The sequence below is a fragment of the Cervus elaphus genome, chromosome 25 (genome assembly GCF_910594005.1).
Source record: "Cervus elaphus chromosome 25, mCerEla1.1, whole genome shotgun sequence".
Classification (NCBI taxonomy): Eukaryota; Metazoa; Chordata; class Mammalia; order Artiodactyla; family Cervidae; genus Cervus; species Cervus elaphus.
Genome location: NC_057839.1, coordinates 5,342,004 through 5,365,984, shown reverse-complemented (window position 1 = coordinate 5,365,984; position 23,981 = coordinate 5,342,004). Strand labels below are relative to the sequence as shown.

Sequence of the window (23,981 nt, the reverse complement as noted above, 5' to 3'; positions counted from 1 at the left end):
GGTTTGTGTAGACTCCGGGAGTTGGTGATGGACAGAGAGGCCTAGTGTGCTGCGATTCACGGGGTCGCAAAGAGTCGGACACAACTGAGCAACTGAACTGAAGTGAGCACCTACTAGGTGCCAATTATTTGGAATAGAGAAAACATTCTTTACCCGAGCTCCAGAAGGCTGTACTAAGCAAATACAAGGAAAATCTCTCAGATCCAGAATATGTGGATTCTCATTGCATTTGTTTGACTTGTGATAAAGCTAAATGTGAACTAGGAAGAAAACTCCTATGTGGCCAGAAGCTTGCCAGTGTACCACTGAATGAATGTGTCTGACTCTTTGTGACCCCATAGACTATACAGTCCATGGAATTCTCCAGACCAGAATACCTTCTCCAGGGGATCTTCCCAACCAAGGGATCAAACCCAGGTCTCCCACATTGCAGGCGGATTCTTTACCAACTGAGTTATCAAGGAAGCCAAAGGTACTATGAAATGAAGTGAAGTGAAAGTCGCTCAGTCGTGTCCAACTCTTTGAGACCCCATGGACTAGTCCATGGGATTCTCCAGGCCAGAATACTGGAGTGGGTAGCCTTTCCCTTCTCCAGGGGATCTTCCCAACCCAGGGATCAAACCCAGGTCTCCCACATTGCAGGTGGATTCTTTACCAGCTGAGCCACAACAGAAGCCCAGCTTCCGTTATAGTAAAGGTACTATACTGGGTGCCAAATCCTTTTACCTCATCATCACGAGAGGAGGAGTTCAAACTTTTCCATCTGTTTGGGAGAACCAGCAAAGATTCACTAGAGGAAGATGTGTTAGAATGACCCATGTGTTAGATGTGTTAGAATAAATTAATGTATTTTAATACATTAAAATATATATTATATTTTATATATATAGCTTCCCTCATGGCCTGGTGGTTAAGAGTCTGCCTTGCAATGCAGAAGACACTGGTTCCATCCCTGATCTGGGAAGAGTCTACACCCTGCAGAGCACTAAATCCACGTGCCACAGCCACTGAGCCCCTACCCTAGAGCCTGCCAGCCACAGCCACTGAGCCTGAGGGCCCTAGAGCCCATGCTCTGCAACAAGAGAAGCCCCCGCAATGAGAAGCCCATGCACTGCAACTAGAGAGTAACTCCTGCTCGCTGCAACTGGATAAAGCCCCATGTGCAGCAACGAAGACCCAGCATAGCCAAATAAATGAATACATCTTTTCAAAAAGTAAAATAAAAAATACACTTTTATTATTTGTAGGGCAGTGGTTAGTGGTGCTTAAAATTTAAAAACCTAACAGGGCTGACCCTGTCCCTTGTGGGTAACAGAACCAGTTGCAACCAGAGTAGAGTGGCAACTGTCAGGACAAAAGGGGCTCAAGCTGGATGAGAAAGAACCAGAAAAATAGGGGTAACAGTGCTCACCTTGGCACAGTGTGCCTACATCTTAGATGACCCAGAAAGAAAATCGGCTGTAGCTCTCTCTGGGAGGGAAAATGACACGTGATGGCCTCCTACAGCCCACGCTCTCTCTGCAGGGCCTCTAGTCCATCAGCACCCCTACCACACACCCTGCAGCCCCGGGGCACGGCGAGGAGAGCCTGGCTGAAAATCAGTGAGTGCCTGAAGCAGGCTTAAAAAGAGGAGAAGGGGCAAGGCCGGCTTCCTCCACTATGGAGCTGAAGAGAGTAGATTTAAAGAAGAAGCTGCCTGGGGAAGATGGAGGGGTGGGGTGGGAGAAAGGGACAGAGAGACGGAAACACAGACAGGGAGATGTTAGACCTGCATGGCTGGGAGCTTGTGGGCAGTGGGGTGGGAACCGGGAGGCCTGAACCCACCTCACCATTCTGTGCTTCCTCCCGATGGGGCCTCAGGAAGATATCCCCATGGCCAGCTCACAGGGTTTTGTGGCAGGGCAGTGATATTCAGAGCCAGCGAAGATAAAGTCCCTCAATCATGGGTACAGGCAATGAAAAGGAATTCATTCCCTTGCCGCCTCCATAAGGCACCAACACGTGTTCTTAAACCAGAAAGAAAAAGGACCCAACCATGCTAGAGTCCCACTTCCAGTGATACGGTTGGTGTGTGGGCAACTAACTGACCTTGAAAGAACCACTTCACCTTCCAGGGCCTTTCCCCCCATCCTCTGCAAAGTCGATGGTATGAGAGGCAGATCAGTTTGCTTGTGTGCTTGTGTGCGTGTTTGTGTGTTTACTGCATTGTTAATATTTTAAAGCCAGGCTTTATTTTTAGAGCAGTTTTAAGTTCACAGCAAAGCTGAATAGAAAGCAGTTTCCGTGCACTCCCTGCCCCACCCATGAAACAACAACCTCCTTCTACATACTATCAGCATCCCTAATCAGGGCCAGATTAATTTTCCAGAGATTTCTTTAGATATAGAATCTTTTATTTAAGTCAAATAGTCTTGGTTAGAGACAGAGAGGCGGGGAGGAGAGGGAGAGGGAGAGAGTGGGGGTGGGGAAGAAGGAGGGACAGCAGGTGGAAGAGGGCTTGGGCGTATGAGAGCGTCTACTGCTCTTAGGAAGGACAGGGAGAGAGCAGCTAGTCTGGTAGATGCAGCAGGGAGTCAGCCAGCCTGCTGTACATGCAAGTGTGAACCCTCTGCACAGGTTCTCTCAATTGCTGCATTGGACCACCTCTGGGCAGCTGGTTGTTAAGACCCATTCTAGCTCAGACATGTGATCCACCCAGTGGTGCAAAGTTCTTTAATGTACATGTGCATATGTAATCCTTCAGGTAAATCACAAAATAACCCCACCTGCCATGTAGAGCAAGTGTCTATCAGTCTCACTTATGTTAAATGGAGCTGAGGTATCAGGAGCTGCCCCCAAGGTCCAAGTGCTTACATCTGGGAGGACTGAGTAAAGGAGACAAGTGTGCAGTGTGAGCACTGCCCCACGCCCCACCACCGTCCCTGCTGCTCAGAGGCCTGGAGGGCAGCCAACAGATGCGTTTGACGCAAGTGTCCGCTCAGCCACTACCCTGAATGCTGCGACACGCAGGCAGTTAAGTAGAGAATGGACCTCAATAACCTCAGATACGCAGATGACACCACCCTTATGGCAGAAAGTGAACAGGAACTAAAGACCCTCTTGATGAAAGTGAAAGAGGAAAGTGAAAAAGCTCGCTAAAAACTCAACATTTAAAAAACGAAGATCATGGCATCTGGTCCCATCACTTCAAGGCAAATAGATGGGGAAACAATGGAAACGATGACAGACTTTATTTTCTTGAGCTCCAAAATCACTGCAGATGGTGACTGCAGCCATGAAATTAAAAGACGCTTGCTCCTTGGAAGAAAAGCCATGACCAACCTAGACAGCATATTAAAAAGCAGAAACATTATTTTGCCGACAAAGGTCCATCTAGTCAAAGCTACGGTTTTTCCAGTAGTCATGTATGGATGTGATTTCCTGAAGGAAATCAGTACTGAATATTCACTGGAAGCACTGATGCTGAAGCTGAAACTCCAATACTTCGGCCACCTAATGCGAAGAGCTGACTCACTGGAAAAAATCCTAACACTGGGAAAGACTGAAGGCAGGAGGAGAAGGGGATGACAGAGGATGAGATGGTTGGATGGCATCACCGACTTCATGGACATGAGTTTGAGCAAGCTCCGGGAGTTGATGATGGACAGGGAAGCCTGGCGTGCTACAATCCATGTGTTGCAAAGAGTCAGACATGACTGAGTGACTGAATTGAACTGAACCAGGAGCCTGGGGTTGAATCCCAGCTTCCTGTCTAAGTCTCAACCTCAGTACCTGCAAAACAGGAGATAACAATAGTGCCTATAAGATGGGGGGACAGAAGGCTCCATGAAGAGGATAATATATAGTTCTCAGCACATGTAGGTCCTCAAATCTCCAAGTGAAAAGGACCTAATGTAGCCTCTAATCCAAGCTTCTCATTTGAAAGACAAGGAAAATAAAACTCAGAGATTCACTCACTTCTAAGTCAGAGTAGAGAGAAAACTGTAGAGCAGAGAACTCAGGTCTCCTGACCTCCAGTTCCGTATTCCACATTTAACAGTTAGATGATTAAGAACACTGGCAATACTAGCAATGGTTACTGGTGGCAATGAGACTCCATTTACGAGTCCTCACTCAATGTCAGACCCTTCCCAGCCTCTCCCAGGCATTATCGCACGTAATCCTCACAGTAAACCAAGGAGATAAATGTCCTAGATTGTTCCCGTTTGACAGATGAGGAACTGGATGCTCTAGATATGAAGTGTCTTGCTCAAGGCAGCAAAATGAGGACTTGCTCCAAGACTTTTGTTTTGAACAACTGCCCTGGACTGTATCTACTTCAGAAATGAGATTTCTCGCCTCGAATACTTTTATCCTCTTTAGCTAAAGCCATAATTAGAGCCTCGTTTGCCTTTGGATGTTTGGTTTCCCTCTTTACTCTGGTGGCTGTCTCCTCTAGGGAAGCCGCTCTAGCCCGCAGGGTGCCACGCTCAGCAAATCCACTCTGGCTGCCAAGGCTGATGCGGGGTCTCAGCATGGCTGCACTTAAGGGCCCGGTATTGAGGAGGTCCAGGAACAGACACACCCCTGACCACCCAGGATGACGGTGGGGCTGTGAAAACATGGCATTCCCAAGTAGGAACATGCTACTGCAGCTTTTTAAGAGGGGACAACATGGCCTGCTTTGCCCTGAGTCTACCACACAAGGAGGAAGAAAACTCCTGTGTGTGTGTGTGTGTATGTGTGTGTGTCTGTCTGTCTGTAAAAGGAGGAAGAAGGCAGAGTCAAAATCTTAGGCAAGCACTAGGAAAGCTGGGTTCATGAACAGTGAAGACATAACAAGCACAAAGGACATCCATTTGTTTACCAAGACAATGAATTCCAATACTTTTGTCTAGCACAAAATTAAATGAATTCAAATGTCCCTAAATAGGAAAATAGTGAAGTCAATTATAGCCCATCTATACAACAGAGTGCAAAGTCCTTAAAATGGCATGGGAAAAGGTTCCTAATTATCCTCCATGAAAGAAGCAGGTTAAAAACCTGGTAAAACATTATCCCAGTTGTATATGATATGATACAAAAGAGAGAAGACTAACAATCATTACCTCCAAATCATGAGTTCATAGGGATTTTATTTACTTCTAAATGTTGTTTAAAAAACACACAATATTTTGATGATATTCATTTATATAAACAATAAATGTCATTTTTCCTGCACTGGTCCAGCATTCCCAGGAGACAACATAATTGGAGCTCATGGTGTGATCTGAGGCCCTCATTAGTGAGGGAATATGTCAGGCAGGGATGAATCTGGGGTTCTCTTAACGCTTGAAAGGCAGTGGTCTGCAGTGAGACGGTGCTCTGGCCCTAACTCTACAAGGTCTTCCCAAAGACTGCTCTCTGGAGACGGCCTGTACCACTCTCACTAGCCCTCACAATTCAGCTGACACCCTACCTCTTCTTGTCCCCAACATTCCAAAAGCACTACTCTCACTGAATTCCAGTAGTAGTCATTCTTATGGGATTATTTGTAAATAGCCCTATAAATTTATAAAAGTTTATTAAAACCCTATAAATTATTGAAAACCCTGTAAATCATAAATTTACACCAGACACTGCTGTGCTGGATCCATAGGCAGATTTTACTCAGCCTGAAAAACAACATTTAAAATATAAATCACCAAGTTTTCCATTAAAAAACTATTTGGGGGACTTCTCTCTCTCTCAAAAAAAAAAAAAAGAGATTAGGTAGCACTGAGCCCACATATTGACCTGCTAACAGTCACCTGGCGTTGATTCCCAGCTGTCCCATATGCCCAACTACATGCACTTCTCCAGTCCTCACCACTCCCTACTGCTCCCCACTCTGAGCTGAGCGTGGATTGATCATTTCCACATGCATTTCCTTAGCAAGTAAGTAAGTAAGTAAAGTGGCTCAGTCGTGTCTGACTCTGTGACCCCATGGACTGTAGCCTACCAGGCTCCTCTGTCCATGGGATTTCCCAGGCAAGAGTACTGGAGTGGGTTGCCATTTCCTTCTCCAGGGGATCTTCCAGACCCAGGGATTGAACCCGGGTCTCCTGCATTGCAGGCAGACGCTTTACCGCCCGAGTCACCAGGGAAGTCCCATCTCCTTAGTAGTAAAGAAATTCTGTCTCTCAAAGGCGGGGAATGAATGAACAAACGGCGCTGTGTTTCAGGGGAAAAAATGAAGGAATCATATTTCTTTGTGAAATAAAGTTTCATAAGTTTACTAGGCAAATGGAAAATCTGTTATAAAAATATAATTAATGATGACATTAATTTTATGTATATATGTATGTGTATATTAATATAATACATTTGCTTAGGTTCTATAAAATGCCATAATAACTATCACTCTGCACATTCATTTCTGTTTCCTTCATGACCTATGCAGGCTCAAGTTTGAAGATCTTTAGGGTAAGCCTTTTCTCTCCCAACTGTAAGCTCCCTGCTGCTGCTGCAGCTAAGTCGCTTCAGTCATGTCCGACTCTGTGCGACCCCATAGACGGCAGCCCACCAGGCTCCCCCATCCCTGGGATTCTCCAGGCAAGAACACTGGAGTGGGTTGCCATTTCCTTCTCCAATGCATGAATGTGAAAAGTGAAAGTGAAGTCGCTCAGTTGTGTCCGACTCCTAGCGACCCCATGGACTGCAGCCTACCAGGCTCCTCCATCCATGGGATTTTCCAGGCAAGAGTACTGGAGTGGGGGGCCATTGCCTTCTCCATAAGCTCCCTTATGGAGCTTATGGACAGAAAAGTTTTTCTTCCAGATGCCATTGCACAGAAGTTTAGATAGTGCATGTTGAAATCAAACAGACCGCATCTGGAATCCTGGCCTTTGCCATGCTGCTTGGTTTAAGACTCTTGGCAAGTTTCTCCACCTCTCTAGCCTTCAGTTTCTTCACCTGTAAAATGGGGATATTGTTACCTACAGTTTACAGGGAGGTCTTGATAATAAGATGAGTTAATGTGTGAAAAAGCTTAGCATAGCACCTGGAACAAAATAATGGTTAAGTAAATGGTAACCATGACATTATTTATTATGTACTTCTTTCACATTGCCCATAGCACCGTCTTGCCACATTTTTAGGTTTTCAATAAATATTACTTGAGCTGAAATAAATCTGCACCTGGTCTTCAACTGTATCATGGTCATAAGGAAACTTTCTCCTATTCTAGGAAGAGATGGAGAAAAAACCCAGCAAAATCAAACTTTAACAGGTCAACATAAAAGTCTCCAAACATTCTGAAACCTGCCTCACCATCATTCAAACCACCTCCAGCTGTAACTTCACAATGAAAACAAATAAAAACATTTGGAGTAAACACAATTTTTTAAAGATTTATATAAACTCCTTCCTTTCCTGTGTTTCTACTTATACAGTCATTGCAAAATTGGAAAATATCCCATGGAACATGAATCGAAAGGTATCAGAACAGTCTGATTTTGCTCTTCTCTAGTTTTAATGAGGGTAATTTTTTTCTTAATTGCAGAAGAGTTGATTTGGATTGTCATTAAAGAAGTGATCTGGGATTCTGGGCCCCACATCCCCGCCCTCAATTAAACTGTATTCCGTAATGTCATTAAAAGCTGCTATTCTAAGTATTTGGGGAGGTTCAAGAGGGACTCTTTTCTTTGATTGTATGCCAACACTCTTTTTTTTTTTAACTTCAGCAAAAAAAAAAAAAAAGAGAGAGAGAGAACAGTTTAATAAATCTCTCTTGGATTTGTTCTGCAGCTTATTAGATCACTGTCTTCTCTGATTCTGGATCTGAAGGTTTCTTTCTGAGACTTAATTCTGCTATCAGTCACATTGAAAAGGAAAGAGATGTGAGCAGCAGCCCCTTCTCAGATCTCCAAATGCAGAAGAGACACTCTGGGACTGGGGGTAGCTTTGTAACACTGTAGGTGGGAGGGGCAAGCCCCTACTTGAAGATCTTTGATGCCTCCAAATGCTCGGAGGAGAAAAATCTTAGATCCTCAGAACTCAATGGCTCTTTCTTGAAAAAATTAAATTGGCTCCAGTAAGTAAATTATTTTAGCATTTTCAGGATTCCATGCATTGCTGTGTGATCTTGAGGGCATCATGCCATTTTCCTACATCTGTTTAACCTTCTATAAAATATCCTCATCCCTCACTTTCAGCTCAAGGAGGACATTTAGAAGTTTTAGGAGCAGTATATAGGAGAAGGTGTTTTTAGGCACTAAATGGTATTAGAAAGATTCAGCAGTATGGTCTCTGTCACTCAGGGAATGACTTTTTAAATCACAGATTTTCATGTTGGCAGAGCTCTGAAAAACCTTGCTCAGTCTCATGGTTTTATAGATGTTCTACAGTTCAGTGAGCCGCCGAAGATCACACAGCTGTGCTGTAATGAGACAGTGTCCATTTGTGTTTGTTGCAGTGCCCATTGCATACAAGCACTCACTAAGCCTCGGCTACGGGCGCTGCTGCTGACATCGCTGTTGCTGCTGTTACTCAGGTCTCCTTGCTTTCAGTTCCACGCTCTTTCTATCAGATACCTAAAGAAACTAAAAGAAATTTGCCCCATGGGCCCAAGAAATTTTTTACTATAAGAAAAATGATTAGGCTTCCCTGGTGGCTCAGTGGTAGAGAAACCACCTGCCAATGAGGGAGACATGGGTTCGATTCCTGATCAGGAGGATCCCAGATGCCACGGAATAACTAAGCCCATGCACCACAAGTACTGAACCTGTGCTCTGGAGCACAGAAGCTGCACCGGCTGAAGCCCGTGCACTCGCCAGTCTGAGCTCCACAACAGGAGACGCCGCCACAACGAGCAGTCCACAGGCCACAGCCAGAGAAAAAGCCAAGGCAGCAAAGAAGATGCAGCACAGCCCCAAAGAAACAAATGAAAAGAAAAGGGATGGTTTCAAGAAACCATCTTGTTTTTTTCAAAACTGACAAGGTCCAAACCTGGATTATGTCTGGGTACCTAGTTTGGAAAAGACCCCGATGCTGGAAAAGATTGAAGGCAGGAGGAGAAGGGGACGACAGAGGATGAGATGCTTGGATGGCATCACCAGCGCGATGGACATGAGTTTGAGCAAGCTCTGGGAACTGGTGATGGACAGGGAAGCCTGGTGTGCTGCAGTCCATGGGGTCACAAAGAGTTGGACATGACTGAGCGACTGAACTGAACTGACATAGTTCCCAGGATGCTAACATAACAAAGGAACCTAATCTGGGGCCTGCTTCCCTGGTGGCTCAGATGGCAAAGAATCTGCCTGCAATGATGGAGATGTGGGTTCGATCCCTGGTTTGGAAAGACCCCCTGTAGAAGGGAATGGCTATCCACTCTAGTATTCTTGCCTGGAGAATTTCATGGACAGAGGAGCCTGGTGGGCTATAGCCCATGGGGTCACAAAGAGTCAGACACAGCTGAGGGACCAGCACTTTAGGAAGGAGTGGTTACCCCTTTTTCCTGACCCTTCTGATGCTTCCACACTCAAGTAGTACTAGCACAGAGAATCTGCACACTGTGGACCAGGGACTGAATTCAGTACCCCTGCCCTCAAGTCCCCATGGAAGAGCAATGTTTTGGAAATGCAAAATCATGTTGACATGGAGAAAGAAAAGACTGCCCAACACATGAAACTAGGAACACTATGTGGCCAAATGGCAAAAAAGACAAAATCAGACTTCTACCTCACACCATACATAAAATATAAGCTCTCTAGATTGACTGAGGACTTGTGTATCCAAAACAAAACTGACATTCTTAGAAAAATTACAACTGAAAATCTTTCACACTGGGATTAAGAAGTATTTCTTATAGATGACACAAAAAGATTTGACTATTAAAATGATGGATAAATTGATATTAAGAGTAAGAAATGAAAAAATGTTAAGTGAAAAGACAAGTTGCAAGCAGGGAGAACTTTCTCATAATACATAAAATCAGTAAAACATGAGTATGAAGAGTATATAAGATATCCTGCAAGTCAATAAGAGAAATACAACCAACCCCCCCCTCAAAATGGACAAAAGATATGACAGACATAGCACAGATATGAAACACTAAAGGCAAAGAAACATAAGGAAAGATTTTCAGCATCATTGGTGATCAAGAAACTGTAAATCAAAACAGGGATGACATATTTTATACCCATTTTATTAGATTTTTTAATTGGGACTATATCAAGTGTTGAAGAGAATTCAGATCCACATAATAATCTCTCCTGCATTACTGGCGGGAGAGTAAATTAATGGAAAACAGTTTCGCAGTATCTCCTGAAGTTAAATATTCAGATTTCCTATGACCAAGCTGGAGAAGGAAATGGCAACCCACTCCAGTATTCTTACCTGGAGAATCCCATGGACAAAGGAGCCTGGTGGGCTACAGTCCATGCGGTCGCAAAGAGTCAGACACGAATGAGTGACTAACACACATGACCAAGCAAATATACTAGTAGTTCTGTGCCTCAAAGAGACTCTTGAACATTTACAAAAAAATGTACAAAAATGTTCTTAGTAGAAATGCTTACAATTTTAAAAAACTCAAAACAATCCAGGGGCCTAAAACTGAAGATCTTAGAGGGATCAATGGAATTACTAGTTAGTGTATCTAGGGCTGGGAGTAGGGAATGGGCATGGGTATTAGAAGGTATGCCAGGCAGTGCTGACGAAGGAAAGAATCGTGGGGGGCATGTATGGTGCCAGGAAAGATGAGGAGTCAATCAGGAGGCGAGCGCATGTCCCTTGAGGAAGAGGGCTTATTCCATACTGCCCTTTCCTTCACAACAGCCTTAATGCCCAGCCTGACATGGGCATGCTAAGTCCCAGGCAGCATGCCTATGCCGCATGTCACCGAAGGAAAGCTGTGCTTCAGACCCCGCAGTGACGGAGCAGTCACTGGCATCAGAATCCCATCTCCTGCTCAGGCAAGGGTCCCTGTGCACACCGTCAGAGAGGCGCCCAGCCTTTGGACCAGGGGCAGGGGGTGAGGAAGAAAGAAAAAAAGTCTCTCAGGAGGAGCAAGGAGGCACTTATTTCTAACATGGAAAGTGAAGCATTTTCAACAAGAAAATGAACACATCTTCTTGTTTATTCACTATAAGAACAAAGCATGATATAGTGGAAAGAAAATGAGCTTTGATATTCAAATGATTTGTGCCCCAAATCCAGCTCTACCACTGCTGCCCATGAGTAGCAGAGAGAGACAGTAATCAGACTCTATGTGCTTCCCTTCACTTCCCAGATTCCTTCACAGCTAGGCTGGGAACATAGGATGGGTTCTGGGCAGTGGACTGTGGGTGGGATTGTGGGATGTCATCTTCAGGTTGAGGTTCTTGAGAGTGGCTGTGCTTTCTCCCTCCTCCTCCTCCCTGTTGCAGACAGGTCAGGGGTACCACTGGCATAGCTTCACAAGGGACAAAAGGGGTATGACCTTCATGACCTTTATCAGACTTTGCACAAGAGAAAAATAAACCACTGATATTTGAAGATTGATTTGTTACTCCAGAATCACATACTAATCACATACTAATATGCTAATACATCATACCCTAGGTCTCATTGGGATAAAATTATTTGACTCTCTAGGCCTTGGTTTGCCCACTATAAGATGGGGATAATTATACCTATGTAACCCAAATGTTGTAAGTATTTAATATATGTTTATTTCCTATATGGGCTTCCCAGGTGGTACTGGAGGTCAAGAACCTGGCTGCCAGTGCAGGAGACACAAGAGATGCAGATTCAATCACTGGGTTGGGAAGATCCCCTGGAGAAGGGAATGGCAACCCACTCCAGTATTCTTGCCTGGAGAATCCCATAAACAGAGGAGCCTAGGAGGCTACAGTCCATGGGGTCACAAATATATGTCTTATATAGCAAATTATATATCAGTTCAGTTCAGTCACTCAGTCGTATCCGACTGTTTGTGACCCCATGGACTGCAGCACATCAGGCTTCCCTGTCCATCACCAACTCCAGGAGCTTACTCAAATTCATGTCCATTGAGTCAGTGATGCCATCCAACCATCTCATCCTCTGTCATCCCCTTCTCCTCCTGCCTTCAATCTTTCCCAGAATCATGGTCTTTTCCAAGGAGTTAGTTCTTTCCATCAGGTGGTCAAAGTATTGGAGCTTTAGCTTCAGCATCACTCCTTCCATTGAATATTCAGGACTGATTTCCTTTAGGATTGACCAGTCATCACCTGCAGTGATTTTGGAGCCCCAAAAATAAAGTCTCTCATTGTTTCCATTGTTTCCCCACCTATTTGCCATGAAGTTATGGGACCAAGCCTTCCTCAGCGATCAATGCAAAGAAATAGAGGAAAACAACAGAATGGGAAGACTAGAGATCTCTTCAAGAAAATTAGAGATACCAAGGGAACATTTCATGCAAAGATGGGTTCGATAAAGGACAGAAATGGTATGGACATAACAGAAGCAGAAGATATTAAGAAGAGGTGGCAAGAATACACAGAAGAACTGTACAGAAAAGATCTTCATGACCCAGAATATCACAATGGTGTGATCACTCACCTAGAGCCAGACATCCTGGAATGTGAAGTCAGGTTGGGCCTTAGAAAGCATCACTATGAACAAAGCTAGTGGACGTGATGGAATTCCAGTTGAGCTATTTCAAATCCTGAAAGACGATGCTGTGAAACTGCTGCACTCAATATGCCAGCAAATTTGGAAAACTCAGCAGTGGCCACAGGACTGGAAAAGGTCAGTTTTCTTTCCAATCCCAAAGAAAGGCAATCCCAAAGAATGCTCAAACTACCGCACAATTGCACTCATCGATTTCCCTGGTGGCTCAGAGGGTCAAGCGTTTGCCTTCAACGCAGGAGACCTGGGTTTGATCCCTGGGTGGGGAAGATGCCCTGGAGAAGGAAATGGCAACCCACTCCAGTATTCTTCCCTGGAAAACCCCATGGATGGAGAAGCCTGGTGGGCTACAGTCCATGGAGTCACAAAGAGTCAGACACGACTGAGTGACTTCACTTTAACTTCACACGTAAAGTTAATGCTCAAAATTCTCCAAGCCAGGCTTCAGCAATATGTGAACCATGAACTTCCAGATGTTCAAGCTGGTTTTAGAAAAGGCAGAGGAACTAGAGATCAAATGGCCAATATCCGCTGGATCATCAAAAAAACAAGAGAGTTCCAGAAAAACATCTATTTCTGCTTTATTGACTATGCCAAAGTCTTTGACTATGTGGATCACAATAAACTGTGGGAAATTCTGAAAGAGATGGGAATACCAGGCCACCTGACCCACCTCTTGAGAAACCTGTAATGCAGGTCAGGAAGCAACAGTTAGAACTGGACATAGAACAACACACTGGTTCCAAATAGGAAAAGGAGTACGTCAAGGCTGTATATTGTCACCCTGCTTATTTAACTTATATGCAGAGTATATCATGAGAAACGCTGAGCTGGAAGAAGCACAAGCTGGAATCAAGATTGCCGGGAAAAATATCAATAGCCTCAGATATGCAGATGACACCACCCTTATGGCAGAAAGTGAAGAGGAACTGAAAAGCCTCTTGATGAAAGTGAAAGATGAGAGTGAAAAAGTTGGCTTAAAGCTCAACATTTGGAAAACTAAGATCATGGCATCTGGTCCCATCACTTCATGGCAAATAGATGGGGAAACAGTGGAAGCAGTGTCAGACTTTATTTTGGGGGGCTCCAAAATCCACGGTGACTGCAGCCATGAAATCAAAAGACGCTTACTCCTTGGAAGGAAAGTTATGATCAACCTAAACAGCATATTAAAAAGCAGAGACATTACTTTGCCAACAAAGGTCCGTCTAGTCAAGGCTATGGTTTTCCCAATGGTCATGTATGGATGTGAGAGTTGGACTGTGAAGAAAGCTGAGTGCCAAAAAATTGATGCTTTTCAACTGTGGCGTTGGAGAAGACACTTGAGAGTCCCTTGGACTGCAAGGAGATCCAACCAGTCCATCCTAAAGGAGATCAGTCCTGGGTGTTCATTGGAAGGACTGATGTTGAAGCTGAGACTCCAATACTTTGGCTACCCCATGTGAAGAGCTGACTCGTTGGAAAAGACCCTGATGCTAGGAGGGATTGGGGGCAGGAGAAGAAGGGGACGACAGAGGATGAGATGGCTGGATGGCATCACCGACTCAATGGACATGAGTTTGAGTAAAGACCGGGAGTTGGTGATGGACAGGGAGGCCTGGCGTGGTACGATTCATGGGGTTGCAAAGAGTCGGACACGACTGAGCGACTGAACTGAACTGAACTAATGGGACCAGATGCCATGATCTTAGTTTTCCGAATGTTGAGCTTTAAGCCAACTTTTTCACTCTCCTCTTTCACTTTCATCAAGAGGCTTTTTAGTTCTTCTTTGCTTTCTGCCATAAGGGTGGTATCATCTGCATATCTGAGGTTATTGATATTTTTCCTGGCAATCTTGATTCCAGCTTGATGAAGATCCAGACTGGCATTTCACATATTGTACTGGGCATATAAGTTAAATAAGCAGGGTGACAATATACAGCCTTGACATATTCCTTTCCCGATTTAGAACCTGTCTGTTGTTCCATGTCCCATTCAAACTGTTGCTTCTTGACCTGCATACAGATTTCTCAGAAGGCAGGTCAGGTGGTCTTGAAGGTCATCTCTTGAAGAATTTTCCGCAGTTTGCTGTGATCCACGCAAAGGCTTTGGCGTAGACAATAAAACAGAAGTAGATGTTTTTCTGGAACTCTCTTGCTTTTTCTATGATCCAACAGATTTTGACAATTTGATCTCTGGTACCTCTGCCTTTTCCAAATCCAGCTTGAACATCTGAAAGTTCATGGTTCACATACTGTTGAAGCCTGGCTTTGAGAATTTTGAGCATTACTTTGCTAGTGTGTGAGATGAGTGCAAATGTGCAGTAGTTTAAACATTCTTTGGCATTGCCTTTCTTTCGGATTGGAAAGAAAACTGATCTTTTCCAGTCCTGTGGCCACTGCTGAGTTTTCCAAATTTCCTGACATACTGAGTGCAGCACTTTGACAGCATCATCTTTAGGATCTGAAATAGCTTAACTGGAATTCCATCACGTCCACTAGCTTTGTTCGTAGTGATGCTTCCTAAGGCCCACTTGACTTTGCATTCCAGGATGTTTGGCTCTAGAATGATCGTATGTCTCTCCCTTTAGGATGCTGTTGATGTCATTGCTATTCTTGTGGTTATTTCTGTCACACAGTGGATGCAAGAGATGTCTTTATTAAATAAGCAGCAACTGTGTCAGGCCCTCTGGTAGTTGTTTAACATGCATTATCCTAATTCATAGGTAAAGAAAATGAAAGCTCAAAGAAGTTACTTGTTCAAGGAACACAGCTAGTAAGTGATCAAGCCAGGATCACAAAGAAGGATTTCCTAAATCGAAAGTTCATATTCTAATGCCCACATTCCTACTCACATTTTTCAGATGCGGAAACTGGAGGCTCAGAGATGTGACACAAGTTCACCAAGCAAAGTAATAACTGTAAGAGTGAGGACTTTTCTCTACTCCAGCCCAGTGTTGCAGCGATGTGATAATTAGAAACGATAGCCGCCCCCTCAGGGCGCTGGACTGGGGTGTCTGCCCCTCCCACCACAGAGACCCACTGTGAATGCGGGTCCCAGCAGCTCCAGGTACTGTGGGCAGCAGATAAAAAGAGGGGGGAAGAAAGAAACCACATCTTCATAAAAGAAGAACAGGATGCTTGAGTTCAGAGAACGACTTCTCAATAAAGTTTTCAAAGAAAATTCCAGTCGCTGAAAACAAACACTTGGAAGAGTTTCCAAATGTCTGTCAGATCTGTGTCTCCCTGTTGGTCTCACTCCCTGTCTCCTGGCCCCCGCCCTGTCCCTCTTTGTTTTGGAAATAGAGGAAAGCCAGCAATGTGGATCCCAAAGCAGTTTACACTGAAGCAGATGGCACATCTGATTAGCATCAGACTAAAAAGACACATTACTTAGAGATTAGGTTCTCACAGGGACAAATCTGTTCCAAAGGCACAGAAGGTTTGGTTTTCTCACAGACTCCCCTCAGAGTTTTCTTGGGGCATACCTATTTATCCTTTCTCCCATCATCACCACCAGGCTAGTCAGGAAGCAACAGGAACTTTGTCTCCATCAATTTCCCAGTTTTCCTCCCACTGAATCCTGAAGTCATTCACACAGGGCGAGCCCCTCCCTGAAAGACCCTGGATGCTGGTGACCCCTAAGGCCCTCACACCCCAGGATAACAGGTCACATTATGCCACTGAGGCTGCACAACAACCCAGGGAGGCTCACTTTGGTTATTCCCACTTTACAGATGAGGAAATTGAGGCTTGAAAGGAAAAGCCTGAAATTTGCTCAGGGTCACAGGTCAAATAAATGTTGAGGCAAATGGAGGCTAGTTGCCTCCATGAAAGAAGGAAGATTTAAAGAGTGTGCGTGTATACACTTGCACATGCACATGCTTTAAAATAGCCCTAAGGAACTTCTCAGGTGGCACTAGTGGAAAAGAATCTGCCTGCCAATGCAGAAGACTCGGATCTAATCCCTGGGTTGGGAAAATCCCCTGGAGAAGGGCATGGCAACCCACTCCAGTATTCTTGCCTGGGAAATCCCGTGGACAGTGGACCCTGGCAGGTTACAGTCCATGGGGTCGTAAAGAGCCAGACACAACTGAGCGACTGAGCACACAGGGAGCAAAACGTCACAGAGGACGACTGCCCGGTGTCCCAGACCACTTAACTGCACTGGGGCCCACTGCAGGGGGGATAACGAGACGACAGACCACAGACATCTCAGCCGACCTGTGACTCCAGGTTCGTATCACCCAGGCCCTGTACAGAAACACTCTAGGGAAATGAGACAAAAACTGGAAAAACCATTAAAGCCAGGATAGCAAGTGCATACACACCAAGGCCTTTATATTCATTAAGTCCTATGTTTCTCAGACCCTACAGAAAAACATACAGCTTTCAGGGGAACAAGGAAACGTAGCTTAGGGTTTCGTGTGACTATCAACTATGAAGGGATGCCCTTATTGCAAAGAATCTGACGGTTAGAAGTTGGAAGAATAAAAGGAGAGGCAGAAATAATAACCACAACACCCGTAATAACAGTGCTCACCTAATATGAGATATTACATTGCTTTGGTAAGCATTTTAGATGCACTGTTGGTCTCGTCAGTCCACATAACAATCTTCTAAGATCTATCATTTTTCCCATTTTGCAGATAAGTTTACTGAGGAGCAGAGAGATTAAGTAAATTTCCCACGGTCACCCAGTTGATGAGGGGCTGAACCCAGGAATCCAACCCAAGAACCAGAGCCCTTAACCAGTAAACCTTCTTCCTCTTTTCCATAGGATCTTCCTGAAGAGAAGCCAATAGGATAGTCTGCCAACATTTTGGAAAGTGCTTAAAAGCCTCCTGGCTCCTTGTATTGATGTCAATACAAGTGTTCAAGGCTGTGAGTACAAGCTAACATCACCGACAACACTCCAGGCAGTTTGCACATCCGGCAGTTAAATAAGTGCAGGCTTGAGGTAAACTGTGTCCCTGAGGCAAGTACACCTTCCAGGAGGAACAACAGGAGGGATTTCATCCTAGTTCAGACCTGGCCAAGGAATCATACTCACCTTATTCAAGGCATAAAGGAGACATTCACCCAAGAGCCACAGACACCCAGTGAGTGTGTGCATATGAAATCAGAGTGTTTTCATTTGGAACCCGAGGACTTAAAGAGCAGCCTGAGCTGAGGTTTCCCTTGGGGTTATTGTTTTAATTTATGCTTATTTTTTAAATTGAAGGACAGTTGATTTACAATCAACTATACTTAGTTGTATTATACCTGTATTAGTTCAGGTGTACATAAAATGATTCAATTCTATATTGTACATATATCTATATATATTCTTTTTCAGATTATTTTTAAACTATTGACTGATTTATGTGTGTATTTGTTTGGCTGTGCCAGCTCCTAGTTGAGGCATGCAGAATCTTTAGTTGAGGCGTGCAATCTCTTAGCAGTGGCATGTGGGATCCAGTTCCCTGAGCAGAGGCTGACCCAGCCCCTGCGTTGGGAGTGTGCAGTATCAGCCACTGGACGACCAGGGAAATCCCTCTGTAAGAGGGTTCACTTAGCAAACAAACAGTGGGAGAGGAGTTGCCCTTAAGCTGTGCATAAGACCACACTGCTCCCACACCCACACTAAGGGTGGACTGACGGATTATACCTTGCAGCCTCTTTAAGATGGCCCCCTACTGGGGGCTGTGCTCACCCACTTCCAGTCTGTGTGTGTGTAAAGGTGAGGACTGTGCGCTGCTTTTGTGACTGTGTACAACCCTGGGGCGGGCCTTCTGTCACTCAGTGTGAATCAGAGGGTTTTTACTGACTCAAACGCAGAGACACAGCAGGACTGGTGGGCGGCAGCTGTCCAGCCTGTCCTGTGATTATGCTGACCCTCAGGGGCCACCATCAGCCCAGGAGAGGCGACTCCAGTAAAGGAATTACTCTGACTTCCAGCAGGCTGGAACTGACACCACACGCCCAAACCAGGACCGCGCTGCCGTTCCATCTGGCCTGGACGCTGAGCGGGGCGCTGACGACAGCAGCTCCGAACAATGAACAGGAGCCGAGCAGCTCTGCTCCCGCTGCCTGGGCAGCACCATCTGTAGCGAGAGTCGCCCTCGTCACGCCCCTCAGACTCGATTCACCTCTGCAGTGACACCACCTGAGAGCCAAGAAGGGGCTGCTGGAAGGGGCAGGCATATTTCAACGCTTTCAGCGTGAGGGTGATTCATTCTGACATGGAAATCGGAAGGTGAAACCTGAGAAAGGCTCACTTGAAAAAAAACAAAACAGAACAGTAATACAAGACATATAACTAGTCTTAGCAAGAATAGTTTCCAATCACCTACACAAACCACCTTGCACAAACAAACCATGTCACACATCATCTAAATGGTCAGCAAACTCTAGGCATGAATAAACATCACAAGAACATCTTTCTTCCCATGCCTTTCTCCTCCTCTTTATGGGATGGGATTCAGGCAGCAATTTTGGATGCACCATGTTAACCAGGCACTGGGGGAGGAAGTCTTTACAATGAAGTGGTTCCTGAATGTTTCTGTGACTACCCAGCAATTTACATAAATATTCAAGCCTCACTCTGAATAAATCCCAGATAGGTGATGACTGATCCTCTGCTTTTTAAGACTCCTTGTTCCTTGCACCGTTTGCTTCTCATTGTATCACTGACACCAGCACGAACAGAAAGGAATTTCAAATTGGAAAGCCTTGAGATGAGGGTACAGAGAACAGAACTGACCCTCAAAAGTCATCTTTTTCAATCTCACAAAAAGGAGTGGTGTCAGGAAATCATGAATATTGACATATAAGCCCTATGTACTCATAGCTGGAGGATGTGGGGCCATCCAGTTCATCCCCTCAAAAGCAGGGAGCCCTAAGGCTGGGGGTGCTGGCTGGGGACTGATGGTCGCCAGAGATCAGTTTGGGTGAGTTCTGACTACGACCGCTGCCCAAGTCCACTGTCTTTCCCTGCTCTCCAGGAAACACCATTACATGGAGAAAGGCAACGTCCAGAGTGGCTGTGTAACACGCTCCTGTGAAAGTAATAAAACGAGACCAGGAGACTCTACCGTATACATGTGTTTGCTTGCTTATACAATGAGTGCCCAGGAAGCAAACCCAACAGGAGACCAGAGGCACTGGTGCCTCCATGAAGGGACTGGAAATTTACCTACTTCCTCTCACGTAGAGTAAAAACCTCACAGCAAAGGAGCTCCAGATTGGACTTCCTAGTGTTTCAGAGGTTTAGACTCCGTGCTTCCAATGTAGGGGCCAGGGGTTTAATCCCTGGATGGAAAACTAAGATCCCACATGCCACACAGCACAGCCAAACTGAAAACAAAAATTACATGAAAATGACTCCAGATCTAGCCTCTTATTAAACCTTCTCAGGAAAAACAAATAGCACAGCCTATGTTTTCTTTAAATTAGTTTCAATTCTGATATTTAAGTTGTCAGCTGCTTTCTACTCTCCCCCTTCATTCAGACTAAGGGAGTTCTTAGAGAAGAAACATTTGGTAACTGGGCAGCATGTGATGGGCACGTGGGGTTTCAGGCACCCCCCACCAGCCAAGATGTTTCACACTCACCTTGTTTTTTAAAGAGATTGCTCTGGACTATCTCATTCATGGACTGGACTTTCTGCTTCTGGAGCTTCACGGGGGGGATGCACGTGTAGAATTCGTAGAGGAGTTGGCTAAGGGCAGGAAAAACAGGAGCACGGAGAAGTCATCAAACCAAGGCCTGCCACCTCCTGACCAGTCCTCCCCAGTCTGCCGGCTGTGGAAGCAGAAACAGCACACACCTTGCTCCCTTTGCCACCCCTCCCCCTGCCCCATGTGTGATATGCCTTCAGTAAACATGCATAGTTGGTCTTGATGTTGAATACTAATACCAACAGGCACTCAAAAAGGTGTGAAAATCGGAAAATAACATCAAGAACCTCAACCTCAGGCACATGTTTTGCACTTGACATCTACTGTGCCATGGAAACATCACAACTTTATGAGGCAGATCCAATGCTTATCTCAATTTTACAAGCGGGAAAAGTAAGGTTTAAAAAGATTAACTTTTCCAATGTTACACAGTTAAGGGATCAAAGAAACAAGGGTTTAAAACCAGGTTCTAATTTCATTTCCATGCCATTTTATTTTTCTAATGTTTTATACTTGGTAATGTTTTAGATATCTTAAAAAGGTCCTAATTTAAAAAAAAACAACTGTGAAAAGTTGTAGATTAGAACAAGTCTGGAATATGAAAAAGAAGACAGCTCTTTCCAATAAAGTGAAAATAAAAATGCCACTGAAACAAAATTATAACCCCTGTCAGCTTTGCAAAATAAGCTCATTGTGTTCATTTCTTTCAAATCCTCATTAAGCATCTATTTAGTATGTGACAGGCAATGTGCAGGGCAGAGGGGATAGAATAGAAACAGACTTGGTCCCCGTTGGCATGGAACTTACATTCTAATGAAGGTCAATGTACAACACAAAAGCAAGCAAATCAATACAGGGCCAGATATGCAATGAAATGAATAGGGAGCTGTAATGGTACAGGGGTTAAGGGAAGAATTTAATTTATTTACAATATTCAGAGGTAGCTTCCCCAAGAGGACAACATTCAGCTTGAGACCAGAAGAATGAGAAGCCAGCAGAAATCTTCATGTGAACAGTGGAAAAGCTGATGAGAGCTGAATAAAGTCTGGAAAGCACTGAATAGAGTCATGCCAATGTTAATGTCTTAGTTTCGGTAACTATACTGTAGTTGTCTAAATGTGAATAAGGGGAGCTTAGTGAGAAGTATGTAGGAATTCTCCATATACTGTCTCTGCAGCTCTTTTCTAAATCTAAAGGTATTCCAATATAAATGGTTTTTAGGGACTTCCCTGGCAGTCCAGGGGTTAAGACTGTGCCTTCCAGGGCAGGGAGTGTGAGTTCGACCCCTGGTTAGGGAGATAAGACCCCACATGCCACACAGCATGGCCAAAAAGTTTGTTTTAATTTTCTATATGCTATCTTGCAACTTAAGTGAATTTGGGAAAAGGAAGAAGAGGGTATATCTGGCTCAGATGCCCCCAAATGGCATAAGCATATTGAGATAATGTGCTCCTCTCATGAAAGGAATGGGGTGAAGGAGGAAAAACTAAAAGGGAGCCCATCTCATTATGCCATTACGTATGCATCGGTGGTTCTCTATTTGTAACCACAGGGCTTACAGGGCAAAGAATGGAACCCCAAAAACCTTCAAGCCCAGGCGAAAGGGAGACATTTTCACTAAACATAAGTTTTTTAACCTACATGTTTCATATTCTGTATCATTGTGCATGCACGCGTGCTCAGTCCTGTCTGACTCTTTACCATCCACGGACTGGAGCCCCCCAGGTTCCTCTGTCCATGAGATTTATCAGGCAAGAATACTGGAGTAGGGTGCCATTTCCTCCTCCAGGAGATCTTCCTGACCCAGGTATCAAATGCACGTCTCCTATGTCTCCTTCATTGCAGGCAGATTCTTTAAGCCACCAAGGATTGATATCAATGATACAATTCTTTATCATTGGTATCAATCAAAAAAAGATGCTTATTTTACAGCTAGTTTTCCCCAAATCTGACACAAACAAAGGAAAATATAACAATCGCACACTGAAGTCCCTGGAGGAAGCTCCACCCACCTGTCCCCTCTGTCCCCATGCTGAGTGCCGTCTGGAATTCCCCACAGGAACCCTCCTCCCTCTCTGCATCCCTGGCTTGGCCACAGAGCCCAGGAAAGTACAGCATCAGCTCTCACCTGAGTAACTTTGCATCAAAGACGGTTTCCACATCATGGAGGACAGACGGGATGTATTTCAAAGCTGCCACCTAGGTAGAAAGTAAAATAAACATGAGTTACGTCCACGGCCAGTGACTCTGCCAACAATTCTGCCTGGTGGCCAGGATGCTCTGCAACAGGACACAGACCGAGGAAGAGTGAGCCTACATCCTGGGTACTGCTACAGCGACTCAAACTCCACGTGTAGACTGAAACCTTGGACATATGAGTTTCTTCTACCTTCAAGGGCCGAGAAATGTATAGTAGAACAATCGTAGGTTTGGAAGTTATATACACTTACAGTCAAATCCTGGTTCTACTCCTTAGTAGCCATGTGACTTTGGACAAAACACTTACCCTCCCCGATTTCTCATTTTCCTTGTCTATAAAATAGAGGAAATAATGCCTATTTCGCAGGATTGCAAAGATTAAAAATAATATAAATGAGGCATCCAGCAGAGAGCCAGGCACGTTTGGGATGCTGTGTAAAGGGTAACTTCTATCATCACTGAAAGACAGTGTGCCTGAGTTGTACTGTTGGTGGTAAGGATGGCGTGCACTGAGTTCTATTTCTAATTTCTCTCCTTGGCCAATTTGAGAACAATCGTGGGTGCATTTCCGAATCTACTAGCTGGACTAGGAAAACTGGGCATTATGGTGGGTGGACTTTTCCCCACTGTGTGAGGTGACTGATGCCCCCAGAGGTGGGAGACACACCCAGGGCCTCGTGAAACAGCACCATTTGCTGAACAACCGAGTAGACTGTGACTTCTACAAGGAGAGTTGTGAGTCACCTATTTGGAAAATAATGTTTAAAAAGCTGGTAGGTGTATGCACTTTATATTTTCTTTCTTCTCTTTTTCTTTTTCTGTATATTCTAAATGTTCTGTAGTCAACAAGTCAACAAATATCATCCTTTAGGGCTTCCCTGGTGACTCAGTGGTAAAGAATCCGCCTGCCAATGTAGGAGACACGCGTTCGACCCCTGGGTCAGAAAGATGCCTTGGAGAAGGAAATGGCAACACACTCCAGTATTCTTGCCTGGGAAATCCCCATGGACAGAGGAGCCTGGGGGCCTACAGTCCATGTGGTCACAAAGAGTCAGACAGGACTAAGCGACTAATACAAAAACAATCACTGTTTTACAATTAAACCAAAATTAAAACAGTGAAAATTATTTTTTTAAATAAACTCTTCCTCCTAGCCATATACAGTTGAGTTTCTTAGTGAACATGGATAACCATTATGACTATGCTACACTGAATGCTCTCAGAGAAGACACCATGCTGTTAGATAATTTTATTAAACCCTATTTCCTCCCACAAGGGACACACTATTTTCATAGATCAGGAACCTCTAGGGCATCAAGATTTAATGCCTAGGTCACAAAGTTAGCAAGTGGGAGAGTCGGACAGGCTGCTTACAGAGCCACTCCTTGTAACCCTCAGGCTACACGCCCACCTCTCTCAAATAGCAACTCTCTCTCTCCATGCCTTCATGCTTATTCTTCTTGTTATTTATGAATTTTGCATGTCAGACTTATATGGTTGTTATTTTAAAATTTCGGACAAGTATTAGTAGGAAAATTATCCTTGAAGCCCT

At 44.6% G+C, this 23,981-nt stretch overlaps 1 protein-coding gene across 2 annotated transcripts in view; it reads right to left on the bottom strand.

The window, feature by feature from the left end:
• DOCK2 (dedicator of cytokinesis 2) overlaps positions 1-23,981 on the bottom strand; it is a 484,628-nt gene that overhangs the window by 319,452 nt on the left and 141,195 nt on the right. For both annotated transcript variants that reach the window (XM_043887430.1, XM_043887429.1), the window contains exons 24-25: positions 22,359-22,429; positions 20,165-20,271 (exon numbers count right to left, since the gene is read on the bottom strand). In XM_043887430.1, coding sequence (XP_043743365.1) covers positions 20,165-20,271; positions 22,359-22,429 — 178 coding nt within the window. The remainder of the gene's footprint in view (positions 1-20,164; positions 20,272-22,358; positions 22,430-23,981) is intronic.